Genomic DNA, 19,252 nt, shown 5'->3' with positions numbered 1-19,252 from the left:
TCCCTGTAAATTAACCACATTGCAGGTGATGGTTTAATCTAGTTTACAAGGATAGGTATCTGTTGTTTAAGAATTGTTACTTTAAAAATTATCTTACATATCCAATGATGTTCTATCACAAGTAAATGGAACTTCATAGGGAAAAGGAGACTTTGAATTCACAAGGCAATCCCTGACTCTGTGGATCACTTAAATGTCACCGCTGCAGCTCTGATGAGGGAGGTGGTTTTGCATTGTGTATTGTAGGAAAGTGGATTACATAAAATTGTCAGGGACGCTCTACTGTTGCTGATTTTTTATTGTGGGTGAGGGAGAATGGTGCTCTTTACAGAACACATGCTATTCTTTGAAAACTGAAAAGTACCAGTATTTGAAAAAACACAAATGGAGAGATCTCTGTGTGGTTCCTTAAATTGCATACGTGATCCACATGCATCAAAAATACTCTTCCACTTGCTCAGAAATTCATGTTGTTTAGTTCTCCTAATTGGGCTGACTGTGGGAAAGAAACACAAGTGATTGATTCTGTGAATGTGTATATGTTGTGTAACATGTGTCCATATATATATACAAAATGTCCTGCAGGACAACAGTGTGACGACATCATGTCACTTTACACCCTGTCTGCCTCCTCCCTCCCCTCTCCCCTTTCCCTGGTGCTCATGGGGAGCTGGCACTGCCAAACCATGGACTTGGCCCACCCCCCTGGCGGCCGGGACGGGGAAGGGCATGAAGCCAGGGCTGGTGTGGCGTAGGCTCTACCCGGCAGCCAGGAGGGGGAGAGCCAGGGCTGAGCCAGCCTTGGCCTGGCAGCCCACAGAGGGGAGGGGGCAGTCTAGAGCTGCCATGCCTTGGCCTGGCCCTCCCCAGCAGCCAGGGGGAGAGCCAGGGATGCCTACCCCCATAGAGAGGGGGCTTGGCAAGCATAGCGAGCAGGAGGCATAGCCCCCCAGTAAACATAAAAATATTGTGTTTATGTGGTTAGTAGTTCCTGAGAGGTTAAATGTTTCTTGCTCCTGGCAGAGATCTGAGTGCACAATTATTTTCCACTTGAGCAAATAAAATGGTGGCATACATATGCAATTTCCCAGGACCAACATCTTACACCTCTCCAGTTACCACCACCTCACAAACTTCCCCTCTTTAAGGAATCTTATTGAGAGGATCATGGCAGAATATCTAGATCTTCTGTCAGTTTAGCTTCAGCCCTGGGGGTGGCACAGAAATAGCATTGGTATCCGTGGTTGATCATGTCCTTTACAAAAGGAGGGTCGTGCCCATGCGTATTTGTTATCTGTCCACAGTCTTTGATACCATTTACTATATAACATGTTGAAAATACTTGAGAGGTCTAGTAAGGGTGGATGGGTTCTTTCTCCATTGGATCTGTCAATTCCTTTGAGCAGTGTTCACCTAACATTTCATTCACTCTGGGTTTCCCTGAAGGGGAAAATGGCAAGGTTATTTCTGCAGCCTTTTCTGCTCAATATGCATATAAGAGCACAAGACCAGATAGCGAAGGTAATTTGGGCTGATTGCTATCGATGGCAGAGGACATTCATATCTATGTCCTCTTTAATCAGACCAAGTAGTGCATTTTCCTGGCCCACATAGAAACCTAGATGAGGATGATTTGGATGTGGATCAATTGAGAAAACAAGCGCATGTTAAATTCTGATGAGCAGTCTCTTGCTGTTCCAGCCCTGGGCACTCACCCAGTAACCATCAATACTGACCTTCCAGCCCTCAATACCTATTACTCAGGGTTAGGACAAAAGCCTCCACCAAACCTTGGTTATTGCACCATTCTGTTGCTGACCTGTAGACCCACAGTCTGACTTCCTGTGTAACACACGCCATAGAACTTCACCAGGTAGTTCTTGTAAGATCCTTATCACTTGCAATCAGAACTGGGATTTACACTTTTGTTTTCTGATGTGAATTTGTCTAATGGCTCATAAGCACTATGAATAAAATCCCCACATCTGAGCATTGTAAGACTCCAATCTCGTCAGCATACTTGGTTAAACACAGAGTTGGTCTAGAACAGTGGTCACCAACCAGTCGATCATGATCAGCTGGTCGATCCTGGGGAGTCTCTCAGTCTGTGGTACTCCTTGGTGGTGGAGCAGGACTCCCTGCTTGCTCCAGTCCTATGCCACAGGACCATTCCCACAAGCAGCCAGTGCGGCTTCATGGCCATGTGTATGTGTGGAGGAAGGGACAGGAGACTTGGTGCGCTGCTCCTGCCTGTAGGCACCATTCCTGCAGGACCCATGGGCCAGAAGTAGGGGACCGTGACCAATGCGAGCTGAAGGGTTGGTGCCAGCAAAGAGGGGCAGCACATGGAACCATGTACCTCCTGCTCCACAGCACCAAGGCCACAGGGACTCTTTGGCCCCTTCTGGGAGCGTTGTGAGGACAGGACATGGGGAGCCTGCTTTAGCCTCACTGCGCCACCAACCAGGAGCCACCCATGGTAAGTGCCACCCAGCAAGAGGCTGCACCCCAATTCCCTGCTTCCTCCCACAGCTAGAACCCCTTGCCCCCTCCTGCACCCTAAGCTGGGGTAGGGATAGGATAGAATCACTTAAATTTTAGAGAGTGTTCTTGGGCATAAAAAGGTTAGAGACCACTCGTCTAGAAGTTCTTGGCAAAATGGTTAAGAAAGGGGGTTGAGATTCTCTAAGCATATCATAGGAGATAATTAATTTTAAAAGGCACTATGTGGCTTAATCCTTGGGCTCTTTTAAAAATTACAACAGGAAATGTCTGTTATTCCTGAAAGGACTATTTCTGAACAGAATCCTTTTTTTTTAAACCCTGTGGCTGTTCTAGCAAGGAACGTGCTGCTGCAGCTGCAGGAGCAGCTGGCCTAGCAGGTGGACACCATCGGGAAGCATGGACTACAAAAGGACCATCATATGAAGACTTGTACACCCAGAATGTTGTCATCAGCATGGAAGACCAGGAGGATCTTAATCGGCCAATGAATGAAGGGAAACCAGCCAGAGAGAGGCCAATTTGGCTCCGGGAAAGCACGGTGCAGGGGGTTTATGACCCAGACGAGATCAAAGATGGTAAGAAAACTAAAGGGGAGAAGTGCCGCATAATCTGACGGGAGAATATTTTTGCCCCTTTTCTGTTAGGGTTGTGAATGGGTAACAGGTTTCCGGGAGCGGCCTAATCAGGTGATGCTTACCAGGTACTGGTTAATCAGCACCTGGGAGAAGCCCCTGGCCTGTTGTGAGTGGAGGGCTGCTCTAGCCTCCCAGGGGTCAGGAGCCAGACCAGGAGAGCAAGGGCCAGCCAGGAGCAGAAGCTGGCCCCTCTGTGCACTGGGCTGCCAGCTCCTTCTACTCTCGCCCGCTTCCCTCCTCCCCCATGCACCAGGGACTGGCAGCTGCAGGAACGGGATCCTTCTTAATTGGTTAACCCAGGGGTTCTCAAACTTTGTGATACTGCGACCCCCCTCTAAGTTGCTCGCGTCCCACCCGTGGGGGTCGGGATCCACAGTTTGAGAAATGTGGGTTTAACCAGTTAAACCTGAGGATTAACTGGTTAACTGATTCACTGGGATTTTACATTTCTACTTTCTATCTAGAGCTGCTGCTCCCAGCATCCTAGCACTTACCTGCTATTCTGTTACATCTTTCGTCTGCCTTTGTAATGCCTTTAGAAGCCAGGCAGGTGTAAAAGAACAAGATGTACCAGGCACTTCATTGAAACCCATGTCAGTAAAGCTGAGTTGCCCACAGTGTTATGATTAGGTTACTAAAATGTTAATTGTTCTTTAGCTTTTCTGGGAGCTTCAGAGACAGATGTTCTGTCCCATTCTGGCTTGTTTGGGTTTGGATGAAAGATTTTTCAGCTTCTTGTTACCAAATGGATGGAAAATGAAACTCAGATTTGTATGTGTGCTAAGCACAAGGCTCATCAGATCAGCTATTAGTGGAGATGCAATGTTCTTATATCCACTTTCCCCTTCTGTCACCAGTTGTCTGTATTTTCAAGACTCCTATTTGTATGCAGAGAGCAATGCACCAGAACCGCACCTTTAGAGTGTAGGAAAAGCAGGAATGAGAACATTAGGAAAATCAGTCACTATAGTGGGTTATTCGTTATTGCTTCCTTCTGAGACTGTCAACCATCACCAGCCTTTTATTTTTCAGTTTTTGCTTTTATTGTTTGTATTATTTGCATCCTCAAAAGACCCCAGTCAAGATCTTGGGCCTATTGTGCTGAGCTTTGTGCAAACAGAGTAGCAGACTGTCCCTGTTTTGAAAAGTTTATTAAAATCCCACAATAAAGAAATAATAAATGGAGACTAGTTTAGATTTTTAACAGGCCGATTCAACTGAAATACACAATCACATGAGCTGTGTGAGGAGCATCAAAGGAAACAGGCAGTGTATCAGAAAACAGAACCAAACTCCCAAAGCAAAAGTGTTGGTTTATTTTCAGAACCCTAAAACCCAGCACAAAGAAGAACATCTTTGCAGGATGCCTGCAGGTTTATTAGTGTTGGGTGGACTCCCAATGCTCTTTCCAAGTACAGGAATCTGGCAAGAGCCTTATGCAGAAGAGCTCAGAAAGCCTTCTTTTTAATAGAATGGTGGTTTTGAATCCTTGAACTGTAGACACGCTGCTTACTCAAACACTATCAAATTTTTCCAGCTATTGTACAGCAAATACTACTTAACAGACATGCAGCCCTTTCCCAGTACAGAAAATGCCACTTCAGTGTGTGTCTGTCTGTCTCTCACCTGGGACACTATAATTCCCTACCAGTGAAATAAAGCTCAGAAACAAGTCTCAGATTGAAGGAGCCCATGCCACCAAGAAGAAGTTGGCGTGAAAACTATCAGCCCTTTTGTGTTGCCTGTTCAGTCAAGGGCATTCCTGTTCCACCTACCATGCAGGATTCATTTTATTGAATAACACCATGTTCCTGTAATAAACTTTCTCTTCCTGCAGACCAGGTGCAAGGTTCCAGGACACTTCTCCTTGTTATATTTATCCATATTTCATCTGAATTAAAGGCCAGAGGCTAAACATTTATGTTTATTAACATACCAAAAAAAAAACCCTCTGCTTTTCTCCGTAGTGACCAAAAAGTTTCCATGGAGCCCCAGTGAGCATAGTTTGTTTATGGCCCCCTATGGTGAACTGTGTTAAAGGAGGCACTTCCAGAGCAGTGCTGAAACAGTGCTCTCTAGCAAACAGACCCGTCCTGAGATGCCAAAAATGGAGATTCTGCCCACCCATTCCTCTTTCACCAAATGGGGACCCTCTTCTTGTTCATTGGTTTGTAACTGTGCCTTTGGAGCTCAGATACAGCCTAGGATCCTTTGCACTGCCTGCCATGGCACCTCATTTGACACACCACTGCACTCTGCGCAAGGATGCGATTGGAGAAGTGGTTTGCCAAATAGCCCTGGGCCCAAGTGCCAGCCCTCCCATAGCCACCTTCTCTGCACTGAGACTTCTTGTAATTACCATTTGTTGTCTGAATCGTTTCAGTTGCAGCTGGTTTCTGCATGATGGCTTCATTAGCCGCACAGAACTGGTATTTGGAAGTTCAGCTTCAGAGCCTGCAGATTACTTTCCAGCGAGCTTTCTTGTGGCTCCTTACTCTGGAGGAAAATGTCCATCCTTCATTGTGCTAGGCACTGTACAAAGTTACTTGCTTGGCTGATACCCCTCTGTGGAGCCTCTTCCAAATACCGTTATTTGTATTATAGTAGCATCAGGGCCCCATTGTGCTAGGTGCTATACCGAGCACAGAACTGCATGGCAGTCCCTGCCCCAGGGAGCTTAATATAAGGCAGGAATCAGCAGATGGGGAGTTTTTGAGATAGCATCTGAGGGGTTGGATAGTGAGGTAGCTTGGTGGATGTTCATGGGGAGTTGCTCCCAAGCATGTGGGCTGCCAGGGAGAAAGCACAAAGGGGCTTGTTTGAAAAAGAATGAGTAGGTGATGGAGGCTGGCTTTATGGGTCAATCAGAGGGGAGCGGAAAATCATCAGTAGGGTTGGAATTGACCTGTTCTTGCTGCATTCTCTGATACACATCAACTTGCTGTTCTCTTGCCAGGGGGTGTCCCCCATCTACCCTAGGGGTTGGGAACCAGTATGGCTACACACCTTTCACAGTCTGTCAGCAGTTAGCACACAGTTAGCCTCGCCCTGCTCTGAAGAATACCAACTCTCTCCACTTTAAGATGGGCGAAGGGAGGAAGATGTGGAGAAAGGAAGCAACTTGCCCCAGGCCCCACAAGCAGCGACAGAGCTGAGACTAGAACTGAGGAGATTTGACCTCCACCCCAGTAGCAGGCTGCCCTCACCATTAGATCATGCTCCATCCTTAATGGCCTCCATGATGTAGTGATATGACTACTTACCTAGCATTCTTCCATGCTTTCTTGCAGGTGGTCAAGACATGGATACATTTCAGGAGCGGGAGGAGGGCCGGGCGGCCCCAGACAATAACGAGGAGGTGATGCGCGCTCTGCTTATCCATGAGAAGAAAACCCCCTCTGTCTCTGCAGCTGGTGTGGGGGGGGCTGCTCCCTTAGCCAACCCCAATGCGAGCGACTCGGAGAGCGATACCAGCGAATCAGAAGAGGAAACCCCACCCCGCCTGCCTGCTACCACAGCTTCGCTGTATGGGCTCGAGGATGAAGATGAGGAGGAGTTTGAAGTGGTGGCAGAGGACCCCACTGTCATGGTGGCTGGACGTCCATTCTCTTATAGTCAAGTGAGCCAGCGGCCTGAGTTGGTGGCCCAAATGACCCCGGAGGAGAAGGAACTGTACATAGCCATGGGGCAGCGTATGTTTGAGGATATGTTTGATTAACCCTTTCCCTCCGCAACAGCTTTTAAAGGTGAATTTTAACAGGAGACACCCTAATGAAACAGCATCGCTCCCTTCCCTGCACAGTCTCATGCACGGGCTTGGGGGATTAGAACACCTCACTGACTAAAGGGACTGCTGATCTCAGGCCTCCCACACACCGGAGGAGGGTACAATTAACTGGGTGTGCTGAAAAGGGAGGGAACCCAGGTGGCTGATGGAGCATATGGATTTTTTTATCAGGTGAGAGAGCTTGCAAGGTAAAACTTACTTGCTGCTGCTTTAGCCCAGCTTCCTTTTTCCTGGTGTTGATTTTTTTAATAGAAAGCCAGAGATCAGATTTTGGTGCAGTCCAGTTCCCTCTCCATGGAGTATTTGGATGCTCTGTGCTTTGATCAGGCCTTGCTTCCTGGTGTTACAGAATCAGAAGTAAAAGCCACGCCGTGGGGCGGGCGTTGGATGCTGAGACAGGCTGCAAATAAAGTTGTTCTATGGACCTGACCTGAGTCTTTTTACAGTGGCTAAACCTCTCAACAAGGTTTATAGCCCCAGCTTCCTCAGAGTGACCAAAGATGCTTAGCTTCAACCATGTATTTTGGCCAAGTCATGTTTGAGATTATTGTCCAACATGGCTAGGGAGCCCTGGAGTGGACAGCTGGTGATCATGGTTGTAACTGAGGATGTAAATGGGAGATTGCTTTCTGGTGGGGAGAAGGATGGGAGACAGTCTCTAGAAAGAGGAGTACTGATCTCTAGATGATGCTCATTTGAAAGACTGTCAGTAGTTAATGCCTTAACTACTACTGTCCAGTTTCAATCTCCAGTCTTTAGCAAACAGGTATTGCAGTCCTCTGTGAAAAGATAGGTCTCCCCTCGCCTGCCTCCCTCTTCCATGCCCCCGCCTTCCATGCCCATCTGTTGGAATTTTCAAATACGAGATCTAAGGATAAGCATCTAACCAGTGGCTTGATTTTTCAAAGGTACTGAGTGTGCTCATAGTGTGTGTTGATTTCAATGGAAGCTTTGGGTGCTCGGCACCTCAGGGACAGATAATAACCTAAGCACCCAAATTTAAAAGTCTTGGCTTATTGTAAGTATAATGAAACCCTCAGAAGGAACTGAACAGGAAGAGCATTCTCTGGATAGGTCACAGAACCTTCAATATACTGTTACTAGCAGTCACCTCACCTTATCCCCTTTTAAGCCCCAATAATACAGTCTGAGCTTACAATAGATGGGCTGTCAGCCAGGCAATACCAGGGAACACATAGCTAGTTTTAATTTCACTAACACCCAAAGATTTGTATCATTTAAAAAGGAATTATGCAGAGTTCTGAATTCTGCTATTTAGCCTGGCACTGTCTGTTTAAATAAAAACATTTTACCAGTACCTATAGCAATATCATATTTGTAATGTTATCTTAAAAGTGTTACTTTTTTAAATAATTGTGTTTTCTTATCCAGTGCTCTGATGAAACAAGTGATAAAAGGATTTTGCATTTAAAGGCGGTATCAAGCGCTGTTTGATTTACATGACTGGTACAGATTTGCCGAGCATTTAAACTGTAAAGCTATTTTATACTGACTAGCCTTGTATGCTTCCTTTGTGGTTTTATTTTCAGCATCTTGCTATTTTACCCTTTTTTAAAAATAGTGTGGTAACTTTGTTGTCATTTTTTAAAAGAAATTAATAAAATGATGCTTCTGTCCTGGGTTGCCATTTCAATCTATTACTTGTTCAGCTGTTTTACTTGTTCCATGGCTTCTGATACGTATAATATGCTATTTGGAAGGCTTCCAGCTGCTTTGAAATTATAACCCCACCTTCAGCCTTAGTTCTTGCTTGGATACATCTCAGAATCCTTTGCACTGTTTTCCACGGTGTTCCCAGCTTGGAGCTGGGAACGATGGTTGATTGCTGTGTCAGAGGGATCTGATGGCTAGCTCTTGCATACTTTTTCAAACTTCACTGAGGGTATGTCTATACTACAGCACTAATTCGAACTAACAATTCAAATTAGTTAATTCGAACTAAGCTAATTCGAACTAGTGCATCTAGACCTAAAAACTAATTCGAATTAGCATTTTGCTAATTCGAAATAGCACATCCACATTGAGTGGATCCTGAACCGAAGTTAAGTCTGGCCGGAACCAGTGCTGGCAGGGCATCAGGTTAGGACGTAGAGTGTGGAGCTGCTGCCTCAGGCTAGCCAAGGGCTGTGCTTAAAGGGACCCAACCCCCACCCCGTACAGGCAGTTCTCAGGGTTCCCTGCTTGCTTGTCTAACTCGATGAGGGACAGCAAAGCAGTCCTGTCTTAGAGTGCCCTGAGTTCCCACACTCGGCACATCACAGCACTCGGCCATCAGCCCGGCTGCATTTGCCGCAGGCTGCCATCCAGGGGGGGGGGTGTCAATCGGGGGGCTGTCAGGATCCAGGAGGCCCTGCAGGAGAGCTTCCACCCCGAGGAGCCCACAGAGCCACCCCAGTCCTCCCCATCGGGGGCTCGTGCCCCATTCCTCCCTCACCTCCTTCCACTTACCCTCCCTAGCCACCCTTCCTGATGTAAAAAATAAAGGACACGTGTTCAAAAATAGAAACTCTCTTTATTTAACAAAACTGTGCGGGGGAGAGGGGGCAGATTAACCTCTGGGGAGACGGGGAAGAGAGAAGGTGGGAGAAACCTGGGAGGAGGGAGCTGGAAGGGGGAAGCCAGGGAAGAAGGAGGAGGGGAAGTATAAAACTATGGTACGCCATATCTTCAGTACTGTTTACAGGAGGTCTCCTCACCTCAAAAGAAATATTTTGGCCTTGGAAAGGATTCAGAAAAGGACAACCGCCGGGGGGCGGGCGTTGGATGCTGAGACATAAAATGATTAGGGGTTTGGAACAGGTCCCCTATGAAGAGAGGCTAAAGAGACTGGGACTTTTCAGCTTAGAAAAGAGGAGACTGAGGGGGGATATGATAGAGGTATATAAAATCATGAGTGGTGTGGAGAGGTTGAATAAAGAAAAGTTCTTCATTAGTTCCCATAATATAAGGACTAGAGGACACCAAATGAAATTAATGGGCAGCAGGTTTAAAACTAAAAAGCGAATGTTCTTCTTCTGGGCACATAGTGAACCTGTGGAAGGCTGTGAAGGGTAGAACTATCACAGAGTTTAAAGAGAAGTTAGATAAATTCATGGAGGTTGAGTCCATGGAGTGCTATTAGCCACAGGGGTAGGAACGGTGTCCCTGGCCTCTGTTTGTGGAAGGATGGATGGAGATGGATGACATGAGACAAATCACTTGGTCATTGTCTTCGGTCCATCCCCTCCAGGGTACCTGGTGTTGGCCGCTGTCGGCAGACAGGCTACTGGGCTAAATGGACCTTTGATCTGACCCAGTACGGCCATTCTTATGTTCTTAGCTCAGGGTCAGGAGTCTCACTTTGATTTTTCATGCAAACCTGCTCCTGGGTTCGCATGTGGCCTTCGGTGGCCAGGATGGCAGCTATCCTGCCTTAGACGGCCGCATTCCTGTGCTAGTGAGGAGATTGTGGATGTTGGAGGCCTCCCCCCAAACCTCGATGAGGGCCACGTTCTCTGCACTAGACCAGGCGGGCGCCTGCCTCTTACGGCCCCGGGCAGGCTCCTGGGAGCCACCAGCCTGGTCCTGGGAAGAGGGGGAGGGCTGGGTGGAAGCGGGTGGCTGGCTCATGCTGTGCCAGGTGCAGGGTCTGCTGGCTGGGTGCTGGCAGGATTGCAACTGGCACGAGCACTGTAGCCAGTCTGTGCCCCTTTAAGGGGTCCAGGGCCGGGAGGGGGGCAGAAGAGTTTCCCTGGTTTGGCCCAGAGTGGCCACCAGGGCAACCTGGGAAGGGCTAGCCTCCCACTAGTTTGAATTAAGTGGCTACACAGCCCTTAATTCGAACTACTTAATTCGAACTAGGCGTTACTCCTCGTAGAATGAGGCTTACCTAGTTCAAATTGAGCGCTCTGCTAGTTCAATTTAAATTTGAACTAGCTGTTTGTATGTGTAGCCCCTATTAAAGTTAATTTGAACTAACAGCTGTTAGTTCGAATTAACTTTGTAGTATAGATATACCCTGAGGAAGTACTGTTAGCTAAAATAGTATCTTAAAATTGTCTTGCTGATTTAAAATGACTAATGTGACACAGAAATGTGTATGAGGCATGATACGTATGGATATCAAACCACAAAGATGCTAAATCATGCCAAATGGTGGTCAACTGAGAGAAAGGAGCTTTACAGACTCCAGGAAGATGCATACAAGGTGACAGAATATAAATGAATAGATATTACTGACCACTGGCTGGAAACTGGGGGACCAATCCTGCACACACTATAGTTAACTCAGACTCCTAACTTCCCTAAGTCGTTTCTACTGCGCTTCAGTATTTGCAGGATCAGATCCTCAGTTTGTTAAAGCTTTAGCAAAGGAATAGGGTTACCCACTGTTGGCGTCTGAGAGATTACAAAGGAATAGCTTATGTTTTGAATAGTGCATACAGAAGCGGTCATCTCATCTCAAAAAAGATATATTGGCATTGGAAAAGGTTCAGAAAAGAGCAACCAAAATGATTAGAGGTTTGGAATAGATCCAATATGAAGAGAGATTAAAAAGACTTGGACTTTTCAGCTTAGAAAAGAGGATCTTAAGGCAGGGTATGATAGAGGTCTATACAATCATGACTGATGTGGAAAAAGTGAATAAGGAAAAGTTATTTACTTATTCCCACACTATAAGAACTAGGGATCACCAAATGAAATTAATATGCAGCAGGTTTAAAACAAAAAGAAGTTTTTCTTCACTCAGCGCACGGTCAACCCATGGAACTCCTTGCCAGAGGATGTGGTGAAGACAGGTTTAAAAAAAGAGCTAGATAGGTTAATGGAGGTTAGGTCTATCAATGGCTGTTAGCCAGGATGGGTAGGAATGGTGTCCCTAGCCTCTGTTTCTCTGGAGGTGGGTGACAGGGGAGGGATCACATGAGGATTACCTGTTGTGATCCCTCTCTCTGGGACATCTGGAATTGGCCATTTTTTGGCCAGCGGTCTTTGTCCATGTATGATCTTAATATAATGTCATTCAAGATTCCCAAAATGAATAGTAAACCTGCCATCAGGAATCTATTCAAATATTTATAGAACACTCCTGGAATTTCTGGTTCACCAATGGCAATTCACCGAGATGCTGCTCTGCTGGAGGTAGGCATATGAGCAGATGTACTGTCCCCAAACAGCTGCTGAGTCCCTAGATCTGCTAGCCAGTTTATCGCAGCCAGTTCAGGACTCGTGTGAGAGGAAAGCGATGCAACTGTTGTCCTGATGGGATTGTTGTTCCTTTGAACAGGAGCAGTGAAGGCCAGTGGCACTTCTAAAACGTGCTCTGTGAGAAGAGACTGTGCATGCACACTAGCGGAGAGAACTGGCACTGTAGCAATTGCTACAAGTGAAGCACTGCCAAGTGCAAGACGAGATCACAAAGCAAAGTGGTGACTGCAGGAATTGAGCCCATGAGTTGTGATGGACACCCAGTCTGACAACTGGACCACTGGTTTATAGTTTGTCTCTAGAAATTGAAATCAAATGATTGTGTATACAAGACCATCCTGCTCACAGTCTCTCACAACCCCATTGCACTGAGTTTCTGCTCCTGACTTCAGCATCATCTGCAGTGTTTCTGCTTAGTAAATGCCAAGGTACAGAATTGCACCTCTAACAACGTATTTTGTTAGTCTCGAAGGTGCTGCAGAACTATTTGTTGTTTTTTAAACGAGAAGAAAATAAGCCTATACATGTAGAAATCCCTCTCAGCCATGTGTCTGTTGTTCATGGTACTATATATAACCCTGGTGTCTAACCAGATCTGAAGAGTACTGCTTTAGTCAACTAGCCACACTCAATCAGCCAAGTAGCCACATGTGGCTAGTGGTTAGCATGTTGGACACCATGGATATAGAACATCCCAAAGCCAGTAAGAAATGCAGGTTCCAGCCATCTGACTGGCAGAGCATTGCTCCCATGACAATGAAGCGTGCAGCCTTCCTTGCTTAAAATGACTTTATCTCCTCTAACTGGCTAATTGCCAGGCTGCCTGGCTATTTGGAGGGAGGTGTACCATAATTTGAAAATGGAGGAAGCTTTGATTTTGATTTTGATTTTCACAGAGATCCCAAGAAGCAGCTGCCTGGAAACAACATGTCTGTCCTACCAGCTTTTCTTTTCTCTGTTGCTTTCTTCTTCAAACAGACTCAGATTAAGCAGACTGGCACTAGCAGAGCAGCAGGGGAGTTGAAGATCCCCTAGAGGTAGGACGGAAAAATAGAATTACCCCGCCCTGACAGATCTAAGAGCCTTGACTCCATGATGCCTTGGGGCTCCTGGCTGGCTGCTGAGAAGTTTACCAATGCTTGGCAGGGAAAAGCAGAAAGCTTAGTTCTTCATTATCTCCTGCTGACGCCCTTTGTGGAGGGGGAAGTAAGAGGATAGAGAGAAAGCATAAACCAAGGTACTTTCATCAATGAAATGGGAAGTTTACAGTTGGAAATGAGTGTGCAGGGGGTGCAGCTGAACGTCAGCAATGAGGCAGAGTGCTCAGCTGTTCTATGATGAAAATTAGTCCTTGGGGGATTCTGCAATTTTACTGTGGCTCCAAATGCAGCACTTGCAGAATTCCCCCAGGACTAGAAAATGCTTCATAAAACAGGTTCCTGGGATGAGACCCTGTGAGGGCTGCGATGTATCCACCCTCTGCTGGATTTCCAGTCTGTGGCAACCCCAATGAATGGAGTCAGAGGGCTGTGATGGGTGTAGTTCCTAAAGGGAGAAGAGCACGTCACGCTGCTCAGCAAAGACTCTCTGCTGCTTGGTCAGGACTGATGCTTCCAGAGCCACGTAGGAGCTCTGGCTGCAGTGGCCGGGTTTCCCACACAGCAGGCATCTAGACATTACAACTAGTTTTGATTTAATGAACACAAGTAATATATCAAAACACACCCGGACGGTTTTTCTCACTTTTTTGGGTGTGTGCATGGTACCTTAAATTCATTCAAAAACAAGGTCACACCCCATATGGGCCTGATCATGGACATTCTTCAGAGATTGCCCAGGCTTCTATATAAACAGAAAACATAATAGCAGCTGACCACAGAGATGAGGGGATTTCACAGGGAAAAGGGAAGACGCCTTTGGGAGAATATCAGAATTCTGAATTGTCAGTGTAACGCTGTGCAGTGCAGTATTTGGGATTTATTCATCTCCTCCATTTAGTTGTCATAATCCTAAAGTTCATGCCTATTAAAATTCATATTTCCCAGCCTCTCAGAGCTGGCTTGTCACCAGTGTACACAAGGCAGGCAGGGTGAGTGTCTCTGTTTAGAGGCAAGAGAGCAAAGATTGCTGGGTTTGGAGCTGGTAAATCTGAGCAAGGAGGGCTGTCTGAGTCCCATAGGCTTGGCACAGCCAGGCTCCCCTATGTTCAACCCAGGCTGCTTCCAACCCAAGGCCCTGCCTTTGAGGTCATCTCAGACCCTCTGAGCCCAGCCTAGAGGGATGCAGAGCTACATCTGTTATCTCAGGGGGGTTAGATACAGATTGGCCAAGGGCAGCCCAAGTGGGCCCTATACACCCTAGTTTGGGCCTAGTTGGCCCAATGTAACTCTGCCCCCTTCTCATTGCCCACCCTGCCTCATGGGCCAGAGTGCACAAGGACCAGCCACTGACATCAAACTATCACATGTCCCGGGACTTACCTTTTATTGGTTGCTGGTGAGAAGGGGTGGTGCCTATTGAGGCGCCTGAGCTATAAATACCAGTGGCCGTAGCCCTTACTCTCCTTTCCTTGGTGGCTCAATGTGTGAGGTGAGCGCAGTGGAGAATGGGCCCCAATTTGCTTCAGGAGGTGGGGGTGGGTCATCCCCTTGGCTTCAGGAGGAGAAGTGGGGGTTGGGATGACCTGGCAGGGCTTGGGGTGGGCTGTTTGCACTGGTGGTGATGGGGGGAGGGGGATCAGGGTGGGCCTGAGGTGTCCTCTATCCTTTCCACACTGTAGGGACACACACACCTTTACCCAGTTCCTAGGGCTCAAGGTGCAACCCTGTAAATTTACACACCCACCCTTACCCAATTGCTAGGGTTCAGGGTGTAACAACCTGCCGGTTGGCAGGATCTTTAGCCACTTGAAAGAGCTTCACACAGTAATGTTCTTATCCTCTGTTTATTGACAATTCCCAAACAAGCAGAATGCACATGCTAAGCACACACTGTCATGCTCACCAATCCTGATAAAGGCAGGCAGACTTCCCCTGTTGGCCAGGCAATATCAGTCTCTCTGGTCTTAGGCTGTGTCTGGGAGGTGAGTTCTTCTTTTCCAGGTCTTCTCCCTCCTCCTGGTCCTCTTCTAGCCTTTTCTTCCTTCTGTTACTCCTGATGATCTTCTCCTCCTTCTCCTTCTTGAACCCCAGTTTATATAATGAAACCTGAGTCTTCCTTAGCTATACTTTAACCAATTATTTTAGTATAATTTTACTAACCAATCATACCCCACCACCTTAATTGATTTACACCTAGCAAAATTCATTATACAGCAGACAGAAACAGTTACAAACCAGACAGAGATCACACAGTCAAACAATAGGAAAGTGTAGTGACAATGCTCACAGGATGAGGATTCCACAACATCCTCTATTGATAAGCAGTTCCTTACCAGACAGAATGGTGTTACGCACAAATTTCTTTACCCATCTTGAGATCTGTTTCTTTATCTGGTGACAGTGAGGGAGCTATCAGGGCAACATCCCTCCTCACAACCTGGTGTGACACTTTGTAATACAATTTAGATGGAACTGTGAGTATGTGACTCCAGGTCTTACAGTAATGGCTGCTACTCTTCAGTCTGGCTGCAGAAAGCGGCTTTGGTTCAGGCCTAGCACAGGCCTTCCAACATGGCTACAGAAAAGCCATATTGTTACGCCCACATCCCCAGCCCCCTGACAGAAGACCGCCTGAAGGCACGCATGAAGCTGGATTTGACCAGTTGTGATGTCAACATCACAAAGAAATGCACGGAAAGATGCAGCAGCAGAAGTCCCATTAAATAAAGTCTGTGAGTACAATGTTTCATTTATGCTGTTATTAATCATTATGTCAATTATCAGTAATATTAAGTTGTATATTTTCGGTCATGCAAATGGGCATGCGTATATAGCTCTTTGCTGACTGCTTATTCTGAATTTTGATGTAATTTGGCTTTTTGCTTTGAAAAGGTTGCCGAGCCCTGCTCTAGGCATTAAAACCCAAATTTGCTTATAGTATATTCAGTCATGCATGGACAGCTCACCCAAGGAAACAGAAGAGCAGGAGCATCAGGCTACGTCTAGACTGCTAAAGTGCATCGAAAAAGCTTGTCCACACTGCTAAAGCGCATTGAAAAAGCTATTTGCTTTTCGAAAGAGAGCATCCAGACTGAATGGACGCTCTCTCGTATTTCAGCTGTGGGTACTATGCACGGAGTGGCCACTAGGGCACATGTGTTTTTTCCTCTTCCCTCTTCTTTCGAAAGAACTCCCTCTTCCCCGTCCACACATGCCTTTTTCCAAAAGCTCTTTCGGAAAAAGGCTTCTTCCTCATAGAAAGAAGATTACCAACACCGGAAAAACAGGGTGGACGTAAGTGCAGGTTTTTTGGAAGAACAGCCACAACCTCAGTACCTCACCCAGATCTGTAACCAGGTGCAATCTCAACAGGATATCAGCACGAAGGGGACCTTGCCTCAGGCAAACAGTAAGGGGAGGAGTGTTCCAACTCACAGGTTGGGGCATAACTAAAACACTGTCTTAGCAGGTGCCTCGCCTGTAGTCAGTTTCCAGTTACACTTTCCGCCTCTTCTCAGTATTGTGGCTCCACAGCCCCTCTAAAGAGGGGCAGCAGCTCGGCTCTGCTGAGCTCAGTTTCTGGAATTTGGCCATTAAAAAGTCCAATTGGATCACCAGTAGAGTGGGCTGCCAGCTGCACAACACATTCCTTCAGAGCCCTCTGGAACCTGACACGCTCCCTAATCAAAACAGGGCTAGCCCCCTATGGAAGCCTCAAGCCTCCAACTACAGGGCAGTAATGTTTGATCCAGAACCACACTAAGCGCACCCAGATGGCAAAAGGCCTCTTGATATGCCTTAGTACAACTCAGTTGGCTTGACTAGCTCAGTGCACCTCACACTTGTAGTGATATTTATTTAACTGGTGTTTTCAAATAGCACTTGAAAACTAACACCACACCAGCCATTAATATCCTTGTGAAATATAAGTACCCTGTATGTTACAGGAACCCTGCTGTGTGCGAATGTGTAGCTGTTCAGATATTGTTTTTGCAAATCTGTAAACAGATCCAGAAGGCAAAACAGATTTTTTTCCAAAGGAAGGGGAATGGCCGACACCTCTTGGACTCAACTGAAAAATCAAACCAGGTGCAGCCAAGAACAAGGGACTATTTATTTGCATCAGGGATCCCAGGAAGACAGTTGCCATTGTGAAATTACAGGACACTGAAACATTAGCATGGCAGTGGCTCCCTGATGAGCACAGACAGCTGAGTCCCCAGGAGGGTTTTCTGTGGATGTAAGGAAGTGTGGAAAGACTTGGAGATGTCGATCGCTTTGACTAAAAGAGCAGTGGCTCAACTTGGACCAGGAGGCAAGAGTAGCTGGAAACTGATGATAAGTAACAAACCTGCTGAGACAAAGATGGTAACTGGATGGAATTGTTTTAGTCACTACAAGCCTGATTTGGTTTGATACTTGTAATCCTCCCGTCTGGCCTCCAGCTTCTTATTCTTTAAATCTTTGTTAATAAATGTATTCTTGGTTTATTACAAAACCACCTTAGTGCTGTGTATTAAACTGAAGGGTAGACTCCTCAGCCAGATTATCAGGGTAGTGTCTCCCTTGCCTCTATGGAGGCAGTAACTTAAACTTCTGTGTAGGGCCAAAACCAGGTTGAGACCATTGTGCTATGAGCAGGCTGCCGGTGTCAGCACTCAGCCCAAGCTGCACAGCACAGAAGCACCCAGGATTGCAGAGCGGGTGGTGATACAACCCCTTACGGGTGTGGGTGAATCACAGGCGACTCTCCAAACTCCTGCCCTACCCCCGACATCAGCTCACAACCAGCATCTGGCCAGTACTTGTATCAATCAGTGGCTCCAAACATTGCCATCTCTAACATCCTTGTAAAACAGCATTTTTTGCTTTTCCTTGTCTCTACCTTCCCTCCGCAATTACTTGAGGGAAATCTGTTTTTTCCCCCCTTTTAGCCTCCTTTAATGAGAACTGCCAGGAAGTGGCTCTCTTATTTAGACAACAGCTCAGCTTTGGGGAGCACCTCTTGTACCATGGAAATGTAGGAAAGACAGTAATGAACTTGGTTCTTTAGCTCCACGTGCTGTCATATCTGCCGCAGACAGCGAGTCTCTGCATAAGATGAGACTCCCATTATATTTAAAATAAATTTCTGACCTAAATATATTTCCATCCCTTTGAATAGTCTGAGTCTAATGAATCAGCCAGGGGAGGCTGGTCCAACTGGATGGGAACTAATTCAGCTCCACTGCCATGCATGACAGACACTGCACTTTAACTTAGCTACATGCTGAGGTTGGAATACAGGGCCCTGGCAAGGGCTGGACAAATCAGCAGGAAGAAACTTTGGCCTGATCTGTTACAGAAACAGTGAATTACGCCTTCTGATTAAGGCTGATCAAATGCTGCTCCAGGTGTTTTCCACATTCTAGAGGGGAAAGCTACAGCTTCCAAACAGAAAAGCGTTGCCATGCCTCTGGGTTTCCCCAGACGTGTCTTCTTGTTTTGGTGGTATGCTCTCTGGGTGGATTTTCCCATAGGAGAAACGTCTGTGATTTTCAAGCAGAGCACACACTGCAGCTCGGAAGGAGGTGTCTCTGCGCCCCAACTGGTCCCTCCCTGCAGCTGTAGTTGCTGCATCCCGGCCGCCCCAGCCCAACCCACTAGATAAGCGGAGTTGCCAAGCACCTCTCCGCTGGGCCTCCTGCCCCACAGGATTGCCAGGTGTCTGGTTTCCAACCAGATAGTCCAGCCAAAAAGAAGAGCCTGGCAGCGTGGGGTCAGCACTGAGACACGACACCCAAAGACCAGCCACCCACAGTAACTGGCCCCTCTGCCGTGGGGGCTGGGAAGCCTGCTCCTGTGCTCTGCCCAACTGCTGAGAGAACTGGATAGCTGCTATCTGTGGGGAAGGCCTGTCAGTCTCCCTCTGACACACCCTGTTGTGCCCCATTTTCTTCACCCTGGCACCTCACTCCGGGGGACCCATCCCCTGTGACCCAACTGGGCAAGTGGGCTCCAGGTCAGCTCCTCCCCAC

At 47.0% G+C, this 19,252-nt stretch overlaps 1 protein-coding gene across 1 annotated transcript in view; it reads left to right on the top strand.

Annotated features, from left to right (window-relative positions):
* Positions 1-8,564, top strand: part of GTF2E1 (general transcription factor IIE subunit 1) — a 99,963-nt gene extending 91,399 nt beyond the window's left edge. Inside the window, exons 4-5 of the mRNA XM_006132906.3 lie at positions 2,839-3,080; positions 6,431-8,564. Of these exons, the coding sequence (XP_006132968.1) occupies positions 2,839-3,080; positions 6,431-6,858 (670 nt within the window). The 3' untranslated portion in view covers positions 6,859-8,564. The remainder of the gene's footprint in view (positions 1-2,838; positions 3,081-6,430) is intronic.
* Positions 8,565-19,252: the final 10,688 nt, after the last annotated feature.

The sequence above is a fragment of the Pelodiscus sinensis genome, chromosome 1, assembly GCF_052426305.1.
Source record: "Pelodiscus sinensis isolate ZL-2025 chromosome 1, ASM5242630v1, whole genome shotgun sequence".
NCBI classification, from domain to species: domain Eukaryota; kingdom Metazoa; phylum Chordata; order Testudines; family Trionychidae; genus Pelodiscus; species Pelodiscus sinensis.
The sequence above is the reverse complement of the archived record's forward strand: the minus strand, read 5'-3'. Positions and strand labels throughout refer to the sequence as shown.